Source organism: Cladophialophora immunda (assembly GCF_000835495.1).
Source record: "Cladophialophora immunda strain CBS 83496 unplaced genomic scaffold supercont1.2, whole genome shotgun sequence".
NCBI lineage: Eukaryota > Fungi > Ascomycota > Eurotiomycetes > Chaetothyriales > Herpotrichiellaceae > Cladophialophora > Cladophialophora immunda.
The window spans coordinates 6753071-6766387 of record NW_015622542.1 but is presented as its reverse complement, the minus strand read 5'-3'; the positions used below and the strand labels follow the sequence as shown (position 1 = coordinate 6766387).

The 13317-nt window shown below is 54.1% G+C and overlaps 5 protein-coding genes across 5 annotated transcripts; 1 reads left to right on the top strand and 4 right to left on the bottom strand.

Annotated features, from left to right (window-relative positions):
- Nucleotides 1–115: 115 nt before the first annotated feature.
- On the bottom strand, nt 116–1703 carry PV07_04526 (uncharacterized protein). Its single transcript, XM_016391337.1, has 2 exons — nt 1192–1703; nt 116–1106 (listed from the first exon to the last, which is right to left on the bottom strand). The coding sequence occupies exons 1-2, from the start codon at nt 1556–1558 to the stop codon at nt 163–165; spliced, it is 1311 nt and encodes a 436-aa protein (XP_016253239.1). The 5' UTR covers nt 1559–1703; the 3' UTR covers nt 116–162.
- Nucleotides 1704–1985: 282 nt separating this feature from the next.
- PV07_04524 (uncharacterized protein) lies at nt 1986–7688 on the bottom strand. The gene is made up of 6 exons (XM_016391335.1): nt 7543–7688; nt 7122–7403; nt 7044–7071; nt 6536–6994; nt 5651–6486; nt 1986–5494 (listed from the first exon to the last, which is right to left on the bottom strand). The coding sequence occupies exons 1-6, from the start codon at nt 7671–7673 to the stop codon at nt 4975–4977; spliced, it is 2256 nt and encodes a 751-aa protein (XP_016253237.1). The 5' UTR covers nt 7674–7688; the 3' UTR covers nt 1986–4974.
- PV07_04525 (uncharacterized protein) lies at nt 2357–4065 on the top strand (the record flags this gene model as incomplete). Its single annotated transcript, XM_016391336.1, has 3 exons — nt 2357–2452; nt 2534–2915; nt 2981–4065. 3 exons carry the CDS (start codon nt 2357–2359, stop codon nt 4063–4065), a joined length of 1563 nt encoding a protein of 520 aa, XP_016253238.1.
- A 758-nt stretch (nt 7689–8446) lies between the features above and the next one.
- Nucleotides 8447–10780, bottom strand: PV07_04523 (uncharacterized protein; the record flags this gene model as incomplete). The annotated part of the gene is made up of 1 exon (XM_016391334.1): nt 8447–10780. The coding sequence occupies one exon, from the start codon at nt 10778–10780 to the stop codon at nt 8447–8449; it is 2334 nt and encodes a 777-aa protein (XP_016253236.1).
- Nucleotides 10781–11358: 578 nt separating this feature from the next.
- Nucleotides 11359–12587, bottom strand: PV07_04522 (uncharacterized protein; the record flags this gene model as incomplete). The annotated part of the gene is made up of 2 exons (XM_016391333.1): nt 11359–11583; nt 11634–12587. The coding sequence occupies 2 exons, from the start codon at nt 12585–12587 to the stop codon at nt 11359–11361; spliced, it is 1179 nt and encodes a 392-aa protein (XP_016253235.1).
- Nucleotides 12588–13317: the final 730 nt, after the last annotated feature.

Below are 13317 nucleotides of genomic sequence, written 5' to 3'. Positions count from 1 at the left end.
TCGACGAGGTCAAACTTCATCGGCTGCTTGACCATGTGCCATGGAGGAGCGAAGGTACAGGACGAGGTGATGGCAATGGCAAGAGATGCCCGACCTGAGTCTGGACTTGATCCAGCTATACGCAGACCTTCCTCTCCACGGTAGGTCACCCGACTGTTAAAATCAGGCGAGCAGATCAAACCCCATGGCCCTCCTGCCTGCCTCGCCGCCCAACAGGCCCCTCTCGCCCGTGAACAGCTGGAAGTTCCTCTCGCCGGGCCCCCGGCGGAAATCCTCGGGCGGGAGACCGTTCAAAAAGTCCTCGAGCTGGCGCTTGATGTACCGCTTGTTCTCGTCGGTGCTGGGCGTGGCGGCGATGTAGGCGACGCTGGCGTCGTGGTCGCCGTTGTGCTCCACCTCGACCGCGTGGCACATGTCGGCGTGCCACCACACCGTGTCCCCCGGGTTCATGCGTGGGATGCCCACCATGCACTCGCGCAGGCGCAGGTGCGGGTGCGACGGCGGGCTCAGCAGCTGGCTGTCCTCCCTGAAGGTGCCCGGGAACCAGGGACTGTCCGGATCGAACGTCCACTTGGTGGCGTCCAGGATGTCATCCTGGCTGTCAGAGTCTGGGGGTTGGAAGAACGGCCGCAGGAGAAGGTACGCGATCGTCCACTTGACGTTGGGGTACAGCATCAAGCTGCCCTCGCCGAGCCCGGCTGACGTCAAGGCCGTCCAGCCCTGGAAGCTCCGGAAGACCCGTGAGTGCGCACTGCCGGGGAACATGGCCTGGTTGGCCGTCTTGCGGGCGGTCAGGTCGTAGTTGTCCAGAGACTCGGGGTTGCCTGAAAACACGGCCTCGTAGACGGACTGGTACGTGGGATCGGCCCAGCGACACAGACTGCCTGCGTCGATATGGGGACCGAGACCGCGGAATGGGATCCCTGGAGGTCGGATGCGCACTGCGTCGGCGTATGACAAGGGTGCCGGGGAATAAGACCCGTCCTTATCATGCCACCAGGAGTTGAGCTCCTCGCTGAGTTTCAGCTGGTTGGGATGGGATCGTGCAGCTATTTGCGTGGGCGAGTAGTACAGGTTGAGGATGAATGGCGTCTCCTTGGGCCAGCCTGGGAATCAATCAGTCACAGACACTAAGATTGCAATCCACGATGCTGGTGTATCAATATCCGCCATCCACAGGGACATACATACCTCCAATCTGTGATCGATTAGCGGCAACATACTCCTTCAGATCCGTGAACCATTTGTCTGCTTCCTCCCGGGTGAAGACGTTGCGGACGACAAAGCAACCGACGTCCTTCAGCGCCTGCTTCTTCTCGGGCGTCAGGCTGAATAGCTCGTCGAATGGGATCTCCGGGATGACCGCGGTGCCCTGCTCGGCGATGCGGTCGGTGACTGACTCGAGCTCCTTGCAGACCTTGAGCCAGCTCTTGACGAGATTGTCCTTGCCGTACTTGTCCACGATGGCTTTCTTGTATCCGACCAGGTCGTCGCCAGGCTCTGCCTTGGCAGCCGTGAACTCGGGCCAGTCTGGCCAGCTGAGTAGTCTTCCGGGCATCTTTTGCGGTTTTGGTTCTGGTTTCCTGTGTCTTTCTTCAGCGCTCCTAACGTCTTTCCCTTCTCCCGTGTCGAAGATTCCAAGGATTAATAGTTCAAGACGACCACTGGATCGGAATAGAACACGCACTCCGCGGACATGTACGCCGCGAAGGAGAGACACAGCATTCAGATCTCAATTGAGTTCGAAGGATATAGCCCCCCAAGAGCACCAGGGCGACATTCAACCTACACTTGGTCAGTGCGAGACTTTCAAACCCCCCAGTCCAGGCGGAAACCTTCACTTTCGCTCCTGGGCTCATCAAGCGGGAGACCGTGCTACCATATCCGTGCCTCGACGCTTTCAGGCGGACATTGCCGTGCCCACAGAGCCACGGCAATTGAGCAAAGGGGCAAGCCGAGGGCCAGCCTGCCAGCCTCGTCGCCGTATCAGGCCCTGGTCCCCTTCTCCAGATAACGCGAACCCAAATGGACGGGACGGTAGGGCTAGAACCAGTGTCCCGGAGCTTGTTGTTTGGAGGAGATTCGCCGCGTTATCCGTCCCACACTGGCGGACACCTCCATATCTACTACTGAAAAGCTTCTGCGATAACGGGTGGTAATACACCTGGCCTGGCTGGCTCAAGCATGCAAGCCGTGTGTCGTCTCTGGCCCAGACGAGACTCTCAAGCAGGTATATATAATAGAGCGGGTCCTCGATCAGCAACAGACTTGACAAGAACATCGAAGTCGGTCTCTTGCATATTTTCCTCAAGCCAGCAACCATTTGCGCAAAGAAAGACTTTGTATCGAAGCCACAATGTCGCCGATGCCTTGGGAGCTGCCGGCAGTGGTGCCTCGCCAGTCGTGGCTTGCCTGCACCATCTTGGTCCTCACGTCATGTGTGACATCCACTGTAAGTACATACCTTTGGCTTGGTTCTGGTGCAGTCGACCATCATGGCATCGATCATAGGCTGACACAGGCGGGCATGCAGACTCTAGGCTTTGATGGTTCCATGATGAACGGACTCAACATCCTCCCCTCGTACACGGACTACTTTACCCTCACCACGGCCACTCTGGCGCTCAACACGGCCTCAGTGTGGATGGGCAGCGCCATAGCAGGTATCGCGTATGCCAAAGTCCCCGACTGGATTGGTCGCAAATGGGCTCTGTTCTTTGGTGCCGTCTCTACCATCATCGGTGTCATCCTCCAGACCGCCGCTCAGAATATCGCCATGTTTGTGATCGCGAGGATCATCATTGGCTTCGGCACCGGCGCCTCATCCATCGCCGCGCCCGTGTACTTGTCGGAGACAGTGCCTGTGAAGCTCCGCGCTGTTTCGCTGGCCCTTCTGTATGACTTTTGGTATGTCGGTAAGTCATTGCTCGTCCTCTCCTCTCGCAGGTTCTGGAGTGATGGAAAATTGACAAGCAAATAGGCGGTTTGATCGCTGCTGGCGTCACCTATGGCACCGCAAAGATGGATTCCACCTGGGCCTGGCGTTTGCCGTCAGCTCTGCAAGGCCTGTTCAGCATTCTCTGCATAGTCCTTATCCCATTCACACCAGAGTCTCCTCGATGGCTTCAAGATCAGGGACGCAGCCAAGAAGCTCTCCTGGCACTGGCACAGACTCATTCCAACGGGAACATCGATGACCCGGCTGTAGCTGTTCAATTCCGCCAGATCACCGATACGCTGGCGTTCGAGAAGTCGTTCGAGAGACCGTCGTTCGTCAAGCAATTCGCCAACAGCGCGTCCACGCGCAAGCGTATATTCTTGGTCTGCACCGTCGCCGTCTTCTCCATGCTCTCCGGGAACAACATCATTTCATACTATTTCGGGACCATGCTCACCCAGGCGGGAGTCACGAACTCGACCACACAGCTGGAGATCAACATCATCCTCAACGCATGGTGTCTGGTCGTTTCACTTGTGGGCACCGCCATGGCCGACAAATTAGGCCGTAGGTCTCTAGCCGCCATTTCCACGGGACTGTTGACCATCTTCATCTTCCTCGTGGGCGGGTTGACCAAAGTCTACGGCGACTCGACAAACAACTCCGGGATCTACGGGACAGTCGCTACAATCTTCCTCTTCCAGGGAGCATACAGCTTCGGCTGGACGCCTCTCACTGTCCTGTACCCGCCGGAAGTCCTCAACTATGGTCTCCGTTCGCTTGGCATGGGTATTTATACCTTCCTCGTAAACGGTGTGGGGTTGATGGTGACCTTCTCTTTCCCCTTTGCGCTTGAAGCCATTGGCTGGAAGACGTACATGATCAACGGTGCGTGGGACGTTCTTGAGCTGGTGGTCGTCTTGGTGTTCTGGGTTGAGACTAGCGGGCGCACATTGGAGGAGATTGATGAGAATCTCGACGGAGAGGTCCACAGTGAGGCGCCTAAGTTGAGGGCTATCATGGGTGTGGCGCCAGAAGATAGGGAGGGAATTGTGGACGCCTTGGCCTTGGGAAAGGACAAAAAGATGGAGATCCTGGGCGAGGTGACAGAGGTGGCCAAGGAGTAGAACTGCGGCGTAGGCTCGACTCGAGGAGTCCCAGGCATAATCTGAATCAATCAGACAGTGCTAGAGCTAGCCTATCGATGTGGTGGCAACTGTGATCAGAGTCGGCAATCTTGCATCTCATTTCTCAGGCCCACTCCCTTGAGCTTCGCGCCGGTTGACCAGATCCGCAACCCCAGCTCGAGGACATTGACATATCGAGGCTTCCAGCCACGTTTGCATCCGGCCGACGCAGAAATCCTAGCGTCCACGTAAATGCCCGCCTCGATATGGTGCCGCTACGCATCAATCAGGAGAAGTCTGGAGGCTAGTGGCCCTGTCGTCGCGTAAAGCTCGAGAGAACTGCTCTGGGGTGAAGCTCCAAGCGAGCCAACCGGGCAACTGTCGCCCGAGCGACTCACAACGGAGTAGAACATGACCAAGTGCATGTGGGCTGCTTTTTCTGGCAGGGGTGTGCTATTCAGACGAGTTCGATTGACCTGGCTCGGCAGCTGGGGGCGGTGTTTGTCTGCTAGGCGTTCCACTGGCGGATGTGAAAGCCAGAGCCGATTGCAGGTTGGCTCGTTGGGTAGTCAATGATTTTGCACTGAAGGACGCCATTTGAATCAATCTTCTGTCCGCAGCTCCTGCCAACATGATACCCAGGTAGCCGCCCGTCAGTCTACCTCACATTCGCATCATCCCAGATGGGGGCCTCCACGCATCGGGTTTGAGCAATAGAGACGTTATACTGGGCCTCATCCAAGGTGGTAAGATGGTATTGGACTCATGCTGGCAATGAGAATGAAAGGGGCCTCGGGTCTGAAGGCCACTGTCTCAAATGCGGAAGATTCGGGCATTGATGGCAAGAGCAAGATAGTTGACGCGCCGGCAGGGGTCATTTGTCACATCCCGCTCGAGATATCTTCCGTTTCATGGGTTGTCATACATTTGCGACAACGGCCACGAATAACCTTGCTGACCGTACTGTCCGAGGTGCTGTAAATGGCCCGGATTCATGGTGGCCGGCTGCGTAAGTAGTTCAAAATCATTAAGCAGTGTATCCCATCTTTGCCAGTCCATTGCCATATTGTCCATGACAGAAAAGTCGTGTGGGGAAAATGTAGGGTCCAATGTATTGACTGGCTGTTCAAATTGCTGGACACTAGGCATGGTCTCTGCGGTTGAAGTATCCCGTGGCAGCGACTCTATTGCCAGATTTGTGTCTTCAGCTGGAAGCGTGGAATTCAGGTGCGATGCTGCGGCTCGACTGGCATCTGCCTTCGCCTCTTGAGCCTCTCGCTGTTTGCGAAGCTGTAGGATGAATTGCGGTTTGTCGAGCCATTGCAAACCCTGGGGATTTTCTGCTTGTGCCTTTTCGCGGGCTCGCCATGCCTTTAAGCATAAATTGCCGATTGCGATATGCAGCGGCTTCTTTTGGTCCGATATGAATCTTCAAAGAGAAATGCCGGAATTAGCCTTCAGTCCCAGACTACGGAATATTGAAGACCACTACCACCTCCACCAGGAGAGGGAAGAAGCGAAGCAGTCGGATGGGGAGCAAGCTCGGAGAGAAAGCAGGAAGTCTTGAGAAGTAGCGACGACTTACGTAGGATGGTTCTTGAAAACGTCCTCAATCTGTATCCACGCCTCGTCCTTGCTTTCGCCGGTTGGCCTGGCTATGAGCTCCCCTAGCGCAAATATGAAGGAATGCCATTGAAACCCGGCGTCGATGTGCCAACTGAACCTCTGCAGCGACCGATGAGAATGCGCCAGGTTGTCGGCTTCCATCAGAGCCATGCTTGTCGTCCACAGAAATTGGCGTTCGCTGTCAGGGATATCTTTCTCATTTGCGTAGCGCCGAGGGTGGTGCGCCATGAATCTTATGCTCTTGCACATGGTACGGCCAATGATCAAAGCCATCATCTCGAGCGGCATCGAAGGGTCACAATATCTTAGCACCTTCTCTTCCAGATTAGCCTGAAATTCATCAACAAACGCGTCCTTTTCCGCCAACGTCTTCGTTGCCACCCAGCGATGCATGGCCCGGTTGAGGTCTTCTTCGGGAGTGCCTGCCTGCAGAAGCTTTCGCCTCCAGAAGGCGCCGACTGCATAGTGAAGCAAGCAGACGACCATCTCGGTGGGGCGAGTTTGGTCGACAGGCTGTTCTTTCATGCCTGGCCAAATATCCACGTCATTGACATTTGACGGCGTCTTGGTGTTCCACCAGTTGACTTCCGTCAAGCCGCCAAAACCGCTCAGCTCAGCAGCTCTAAAGTCGAGCAGGTTAATTTGCCACCAAAGCCGGCGGCGCATTTCTGTTTCGAACGGAGGAAGGCCAAGGACGGTGCCGTCTCGATGCACGCCCATGCCTTGAGCTATACGACTTGCAACGCCTGAGAGAGTCCATAAGGTGCGAGCGTCCAGAACCTGACGTGTAGTGAGCTATGTTCGGTTAGTCACGGACAATGCGACGGGCGGAAGTTCGTCTTACAAGATAGATGACCAGTGCTTGCAGGACAACGATGTCGGAAGTCGCCATGAATCGTGCCTTTGTCAAGGCCCGGCGTATGCCTAGGCGGTATCTGGATTGTAGAATTGTACGAGACTCGCCAAAAATTGCCTGACACTCACCATCACGCATGGACAGGACGGCGGCCCCATAGATAGCAAACATCAAGGCTTCGAGTCCACGGGGTATATGGTCGGTGTCCTGAATGGCGTCTTCAATAGTGCGCTGCAGGGTAGGCTGGTGGACAATCTTCATCAATGGGTTGACGTTGGTGAGGAAGATCTGCCATAGCTTGAGCACATGTTCGGGACTCGGGTGCAGGCTCGATGTTAGAGTCGGGTACGGCGTCACGCCAAGGACGAAGTCAGTGCTGTCATCGGCAAGAGTACCCAGCTCGTCCTCGCTGTCAGTATCTTGGATGACATCCTTGCTGTGATGGAGCTGTGGTTGTGGTTAGTCGACGGCAAAGATTGAGCGTGAAGAGGCAGACCTCTTCGCTGACGGTAGTCCATAGTTTACTGCTTGCGTTTAGCTTGGAAGATATTGCGAAGGGTGGTGGCAGACACACTTTTGAATGAAGCGAGACCTTCCGTGATCGATAATCAGTCTCCCGTGAAGAGAGCCTGGCGTCCACGAGGGCTCTGCAGGTTTTGATATCGACGTGATGGAATTATCGGCATCGTCAAGGGGAGGGGACGTCGTGTCGACTTTGCTAGGGGTGGTGGACGGGGTAGTTGGATCGATGCCTTGATCACGAAGCAACTCCTCGTAGTGCTTTAAGCGAGCGAGCACATCGTCTTCTCGGGCCTTGCGTTTGCGACGGCGAGGAGCAGGGGGAACACGGAAGACGCTGCACAGGCAAGAGTCAGTGGGGATGTTCACGAATGACGCGGGGGTATAGGTGAGCCAAGTCAGAGTCCAATGGTCAGATGGTGTTTGTCCTTCGGGGCCATTGGGACCAGGCAGCAATCGAGGATGGTCAGACTTGCCATTCGACTTTGGAGCGGACACAGCCGCTGCACGGATGCTGCTTGTCGCACTTAACTTTGCGCTCGAAGCATCGGACGCAGGAATAAGCCTTGGAGGGCCGAGCCTCTGAAGTGCTAGAGTTGGGCTCCATGGCCGATGAGGTTGTTGGAATCTCACAATGTGGATGTGGATGTGGGCGTCAAGGCTTCGATGACGAGTGGAAATTGGGCCGAGCTGCTGACAAAGAAATGAGTCAAGACGGCAGCAGGGGGAAGTTCTGCCACTGGCACATCAAAAGGAGAAGGGGTGGTCAGAACTCGCTGTAGATCCCTCGAAAATACGAAATATATTCTGTCGATCAGGGACAAACAGCCTCGTGCCCCATTTCAACTCTCGGGCCGCCGTCTCAGTGGTCATCAACTGCGCTCAAAGCCCGTTTCGGCTTGTCGAAATAATACGTAATCATATATAGAGGCTTGGCATCTCACCTCCGACCTCTCCATCGAGTTTGACTTCCTACTGATACTCTCGTCGCCAATATCATACTCATCTGAGGAAAGAGGGCCGAATGTCCACAGTCGTTTGATTGCCATTGCTGTGAGATCCACCGTCTCCAGAACCTTGGAACACTAGGCATGTTGTACAACTGCTGCACAGTACCCAGATGAGCCGCAGTGTTCGAGATACGCATGTCCTCCATAAATTGGGGGTTACGGGCAGAGACAACGGCATCAACCAGGTATCTCATCCGCTTGTCCAGAGCGATGTCGAACAGCACGCCCCTCGCCGGCCATCACCCACCACCCACCCTTCCTGCCCGCTTGAGGTTCCCATATTCCGGTTCGTCACTCTGCAATGCTCGCCATCCGCATTCAGGCTCTTCATTCACCGATATGCCTGTCGTTTTCCGGAGTCGATTGGTCCCTATTCGTCCACTCGGTAGTGTCCATCCGCACCACCATTGTCAACCATTCCCAAGCCCATGGCTGCCCGGTACTCTTCGATCGCCTCGTCGAAGGGTATATCAAAATCAGAGTGTGAGTTGGGCGATGAATCGTCCGGATGCAGAGGCACTGGCCCCGGCCACACCGACCCTCCATCACGGGGCCCCTCTCGATAAAATCGTTTGCACTCTTGAAAGTCAGTCCTATTGCACCCAAATAGCCTCATCTGGATCACAGATGGAACCAGCCCGTTGGGATCTCTGCGTCTGTTGACCGCCCCACGGTCAATGAGAGCGCGCAACAACTCACGGCTCCGTCCAACTCCGATCGTGCTCTCCACTTCCCACGTGTTGGCCAATTTCCATAGAAGCTCCAAAGGTGTGCCTTGTGAACCAAGTTGATTGATATCCGCACCCTTTTCCAATAGTAAGTCAATTGGGTGGACAGATATAGGCGTGAAAACAGATCTTTCCAATAGTGACTTGATGATGTAGTGCAGTACACCTCCCAAAGACCCGCAAGAAGCATTCACCTGGACTCCCCTGTGCATTAACATGGCAAGTACCTCTTGAGTGTCTTCAAGGAGGACGTCATCATCCCTACCAACCCGGTCCCCAAGCGCTACCAGCGGCCCAAAATCCTCGCCTTGTAGGAGTGTAGCGAAACCGCCCAGATAGATAGGGAAATCCTCCGTGGCAACTTTCAGCAACGAAATATCTCCTCGACGATACTTCAACAGTACCTCCAACGACGCAATTGAGCGACTAGCCACTGCTGCTAAGATTTCAATATCTTCCACGATCGGACACTGTTCAAGTAAGAAAGCGGTCGTCTCAAAGAGGTCCTGCGGAGGTCCAAGATATCGCACCATGGAAGATACGGCAACTCTCTTGAGCCATTTGAGTGCCATCGCAGAATCCTGAGTCTTCTTCAAATGTACCATCTCGAGGAGCCTGTTCACAATACTATTCGGGTACTTAGCCGGCTGTCTTTTTTGTAACTCTTCCACATGGTCTTTCACATATCGATGCAGCCCGTGAGCTGCAACAAGGTGGACAAGCTCGAGTCTAAAGTTGTGTACTCGCGAAAGCTCGTCAACTCTCCAGGAGCAGGCCTCATGGCACATGCGCAGATGTAAGTTTATAAACACAGAATTGGCGAGCGCCTCAAGTAATGGGGCAGATGATGTCGCCGATGTCTCCTCATACTCAGAGGCATGCTCAAAGATGTAGCCGCCGGCATGGCCTAGGAACAGAGTCTGCGGCGTTGGCTTGTTCACTCGCGGTTGATCGGCAGAACTTGGCTGAGGGTCTACATCAACGCTACGGCGGCTGGTAGGGATGCTGCCTGGACTTCCATCAGGATTGTCGAGAGAGCTTTGGTGGGAGATATGATCAGCTTCGCGGAAGCCACCGCTGACGTTGGAATTATCGTCGGTTATAGTGAGCGTCCAGTTCGTACCGTCTGTAGCAATTGACAACGGTTCGGCTAGCCTTGATTGCCTTTCCACGACCGTCTGCGTACAGATCTCAGTCCAGGTTTTACTGCCTAGAGCTGGGTTGTAAATGTCGCCAAGGATTTCCCGCCAACCACCTCTCTCGAGGTAAGTTTGCGCGGTCCGATGTATCAAGCGAGGCACTTTGCTGGGGATGATGCGTAGGAACCCGAATTCTACTCCCGCCATAAACACTTCCACAATGCCGCCCGTCACAGCCAGTAGACGTTTCGGGAATTCGTCCTCACTACCTTCCGTAGCTGAGAGCGTTGCGGGATCAGGGTACAAAGGTGAGGATGGCGGAAGACAAGAGATGGCGATCTGTAACATTTCGGAGGTGATTACTCCACGTTTGTAGCAAATCAGCAGTAAGATGAGGCCGGCCGTCTTCCTCCCGTCCTGAGAAGAGCGCAGGAATATGCGAGAGTAGATATCTTGTAGCTCCTGTGGCATTTCATCCAGTCTTTGCATCAGCGCGGCAGATCCTAGCTTCTCGCCGCGGGTGAGTCCATTTATGAGCTCAAATGTAGCGAACCTTGCCCACAGGAAGACACCCTGTGACCTTCGTGCAACAGTATCTGCTAAAGCTTGCAGAGTAGACTGGAGGTATTGCTGGCCAGAATAAAATTGTTGGAGGACATGCAAACCAAACTTTTTTGATGGCGTTGAAATTGAGATCTTGCATCCGGAATGATGGCATCCCAGCGAAGGCATCTGGGAACGGAGGATCGGGTCTGCTAGCGAGACAGATTTTAACGTTGTTTCCGCGGAGGACTTTGATGAAGTTGCACAGTTCGATTTGCTCTCCCTCGTATTCATCTAGGCCGTCCAGTAGAATCATCAGACTTTCTGAACAGTCCCGAACTCCTCGAAGTAGCGCTGTCCTCAAGAGATCAACAGGAATGTGCTCCTCCAAATGGGAGGTTGCTTGTCGCTGAGGAGTGCTGTTAACGATCCTCGCAAAATCTGGAACAGTCTGGGCAATACTAGGTAATTCTTCACATAGTTGACGAAGTAGGGACCGAAGGAAACCTTCCATGCTATTGCCAATCCCACTTCCAGCTCGAAAATCGAAGAAGAAATAAATAATTTTCCAAGTCTTGCGGTGAGAGTTGTTCAGTATATTGAGGGTAATCTCGGCTTTGCGAATGTAGTTGATGAGCGTGCTCTTCCCTGAAGCTGGTTTACCCTTAATCCAAAATATAGAGCCGTCGTTCTCGAGCCAGGTTTTGAATGGCGAATCCCAGATCCAAGTGAGTGTTTCTTCTGGCGTGTCGAGGCTACTCAATTGTTGTTCGCGGATACATCTCTCCGTAAAATCTAGAGCTTTGATCAAGGCTATGGGCGAGGTTAGTGTCGTCAGGACTCCAATGCCCGGCATTGTGGTGACATTCCAGTCAGGACACACCTGCACGTTCAGCTTCCTGCGCCTGATCCCTGGCCCTCCGCGCGTTGGCGGTTGTTTCAATCTTATGCAGATAGTCTTTCAACCTCGATCGAAAGTCCACATAACCCTGTGTCTGCGCTGAGCGGAATCGTGCCATTTCCATGTGATTCTCATTGATAAACATGCTATTTTCAATGTCTCTGCGATTGAAAAAAGAGGATGAATCTTCTACCACCTAGACACATATGTCAGCACAGACTCAAAATTTCTTTCTTCCGACCCTACCTTTCCAATGGGAAAGAACTTCAGACCCGTCACCGTCTTCCCTTCTTGGAAGCTACATATCTGAAGCTTTTCACTGGGTGGAAGTTCTTCGTTGAGCAAGTCGTTAAAGTCGCGCTCAACGGCGCTTAGCTTCTCCCCATTTCTCTGCAGTCCTCTCAAGATCTCTTTGTTGACTTTGGAGCCACAAATTTCAAGCATCTTGCCTAAGGTTTCACCATACTTTGCAGCGTCCGATCCATGGTGGGGCGTTCCGAAGAAGAAAATGGCGACACAGGAGCGGCTAATGTCCAAGAGTGCAGGCTGATGTTTGTATTTCCCAGATTCAACAATGGCATCTTCAACCAGGATGCCTCCAAGGCTATGGGCGACGAATATGATTGGCCTTCCTTGGCAATGATTCCGAGTAGTCCTGACACGCTGGAGAAGATTTTGGGCGTGTTGAGAAATGTTCATTTGATTTCCGCCCGCCAGAAATCGTGTCGGGTGCGAGTCGTAGCCGCAAGTGAGGACTCGTACGTTATCGAAGTCACTCGGGATCAGATCGAGGGGCCAGTAGCACCCTCGGCCCTTTTGTGAAGGCGCCTCAGAAGCGTTCCCGCTTGTCTCTCGTTTGCCTTCGCGTTTCCGACCAAATATCTTCGATAGTCCATGTCTCTTTGACTCTGGATTGTCCTGGGTTTTCTGCGATGGTGATGCCTTTTGGTGATACCACGTTTTGAACGGATGGCCCATCAGGCCATGGACAAAGTAGATATCGGCGACAATCCGCGCAGGATTTGGGGGGGACCATAGCTCGGTAATGCCATCTTCCAAGATATGAGGAAGTGGACGCTGGGATGGGATGGTCTCAGCCGTCGGTGGTGGACGCGCTGCTTCTATGTCCTCAAGATCGGGCAGAGATCGTGTGTGATCTGGCACAGCTCGTGGCTGTCCACTGCTACCACCAGAAGCCATCGCACAAGGTCGGAAGCAAGCGCAATCCCGACTAGACGGGAGGAGGACAGGCAGCTGGCAGAGTGGTCACCGCCTCCCTGAGGAGAAGGATGAGGCTGGAAGCCATGATTTGGGCACTGCTGTGGTCGAAGGCACGCTGAGGAAACGCAGCCACAGCAGACGCGCAGGCGACCATCATTGGTGTGATGAGGGTGGTGGGATGCTGGATTCGTTCAGCGGTCGGTGTGGCCTAGGGTCAACATGGATGCCAAAAGCACCTAGCCAAAACCAGCGAGGCACAGCTCCTCAAACCACCAGGCGGTGGCTGGTGTTGCCCTCACTTGCCATCGCGCAGAAATTCACCGACAGGCATTGCTCTCGATCTCCGCACAACAGGTCAATTATGGCACGGCCCCTTTAGTGAGCAGAACAAAGGGGGTAAAGTTACAAAAGCTCTCAATCCGCATACGCCCGATACACAACCAGTCTATCTTGCGCAGCCAACTCAACCTCAACTCCGCAGCCTACGAAAAAGATGCTCCCTTCTTGCAAGTCATATTCTTGCCCACCGACACTCATTTTCCCGCTTCCGTCACTCACGACCATGATACTGGGACCTTCGACACGCTTGACTAGTTCCTTCTCCCCGCTAGAGAGTTCCGTGACAAGCATGTTGAACTCGCCCATCGGCGGCTTGAACTCGTCCGTCTTGCCGTTCTGACTCTTGTCGCTGGTTTGTCGGTCGAGGATG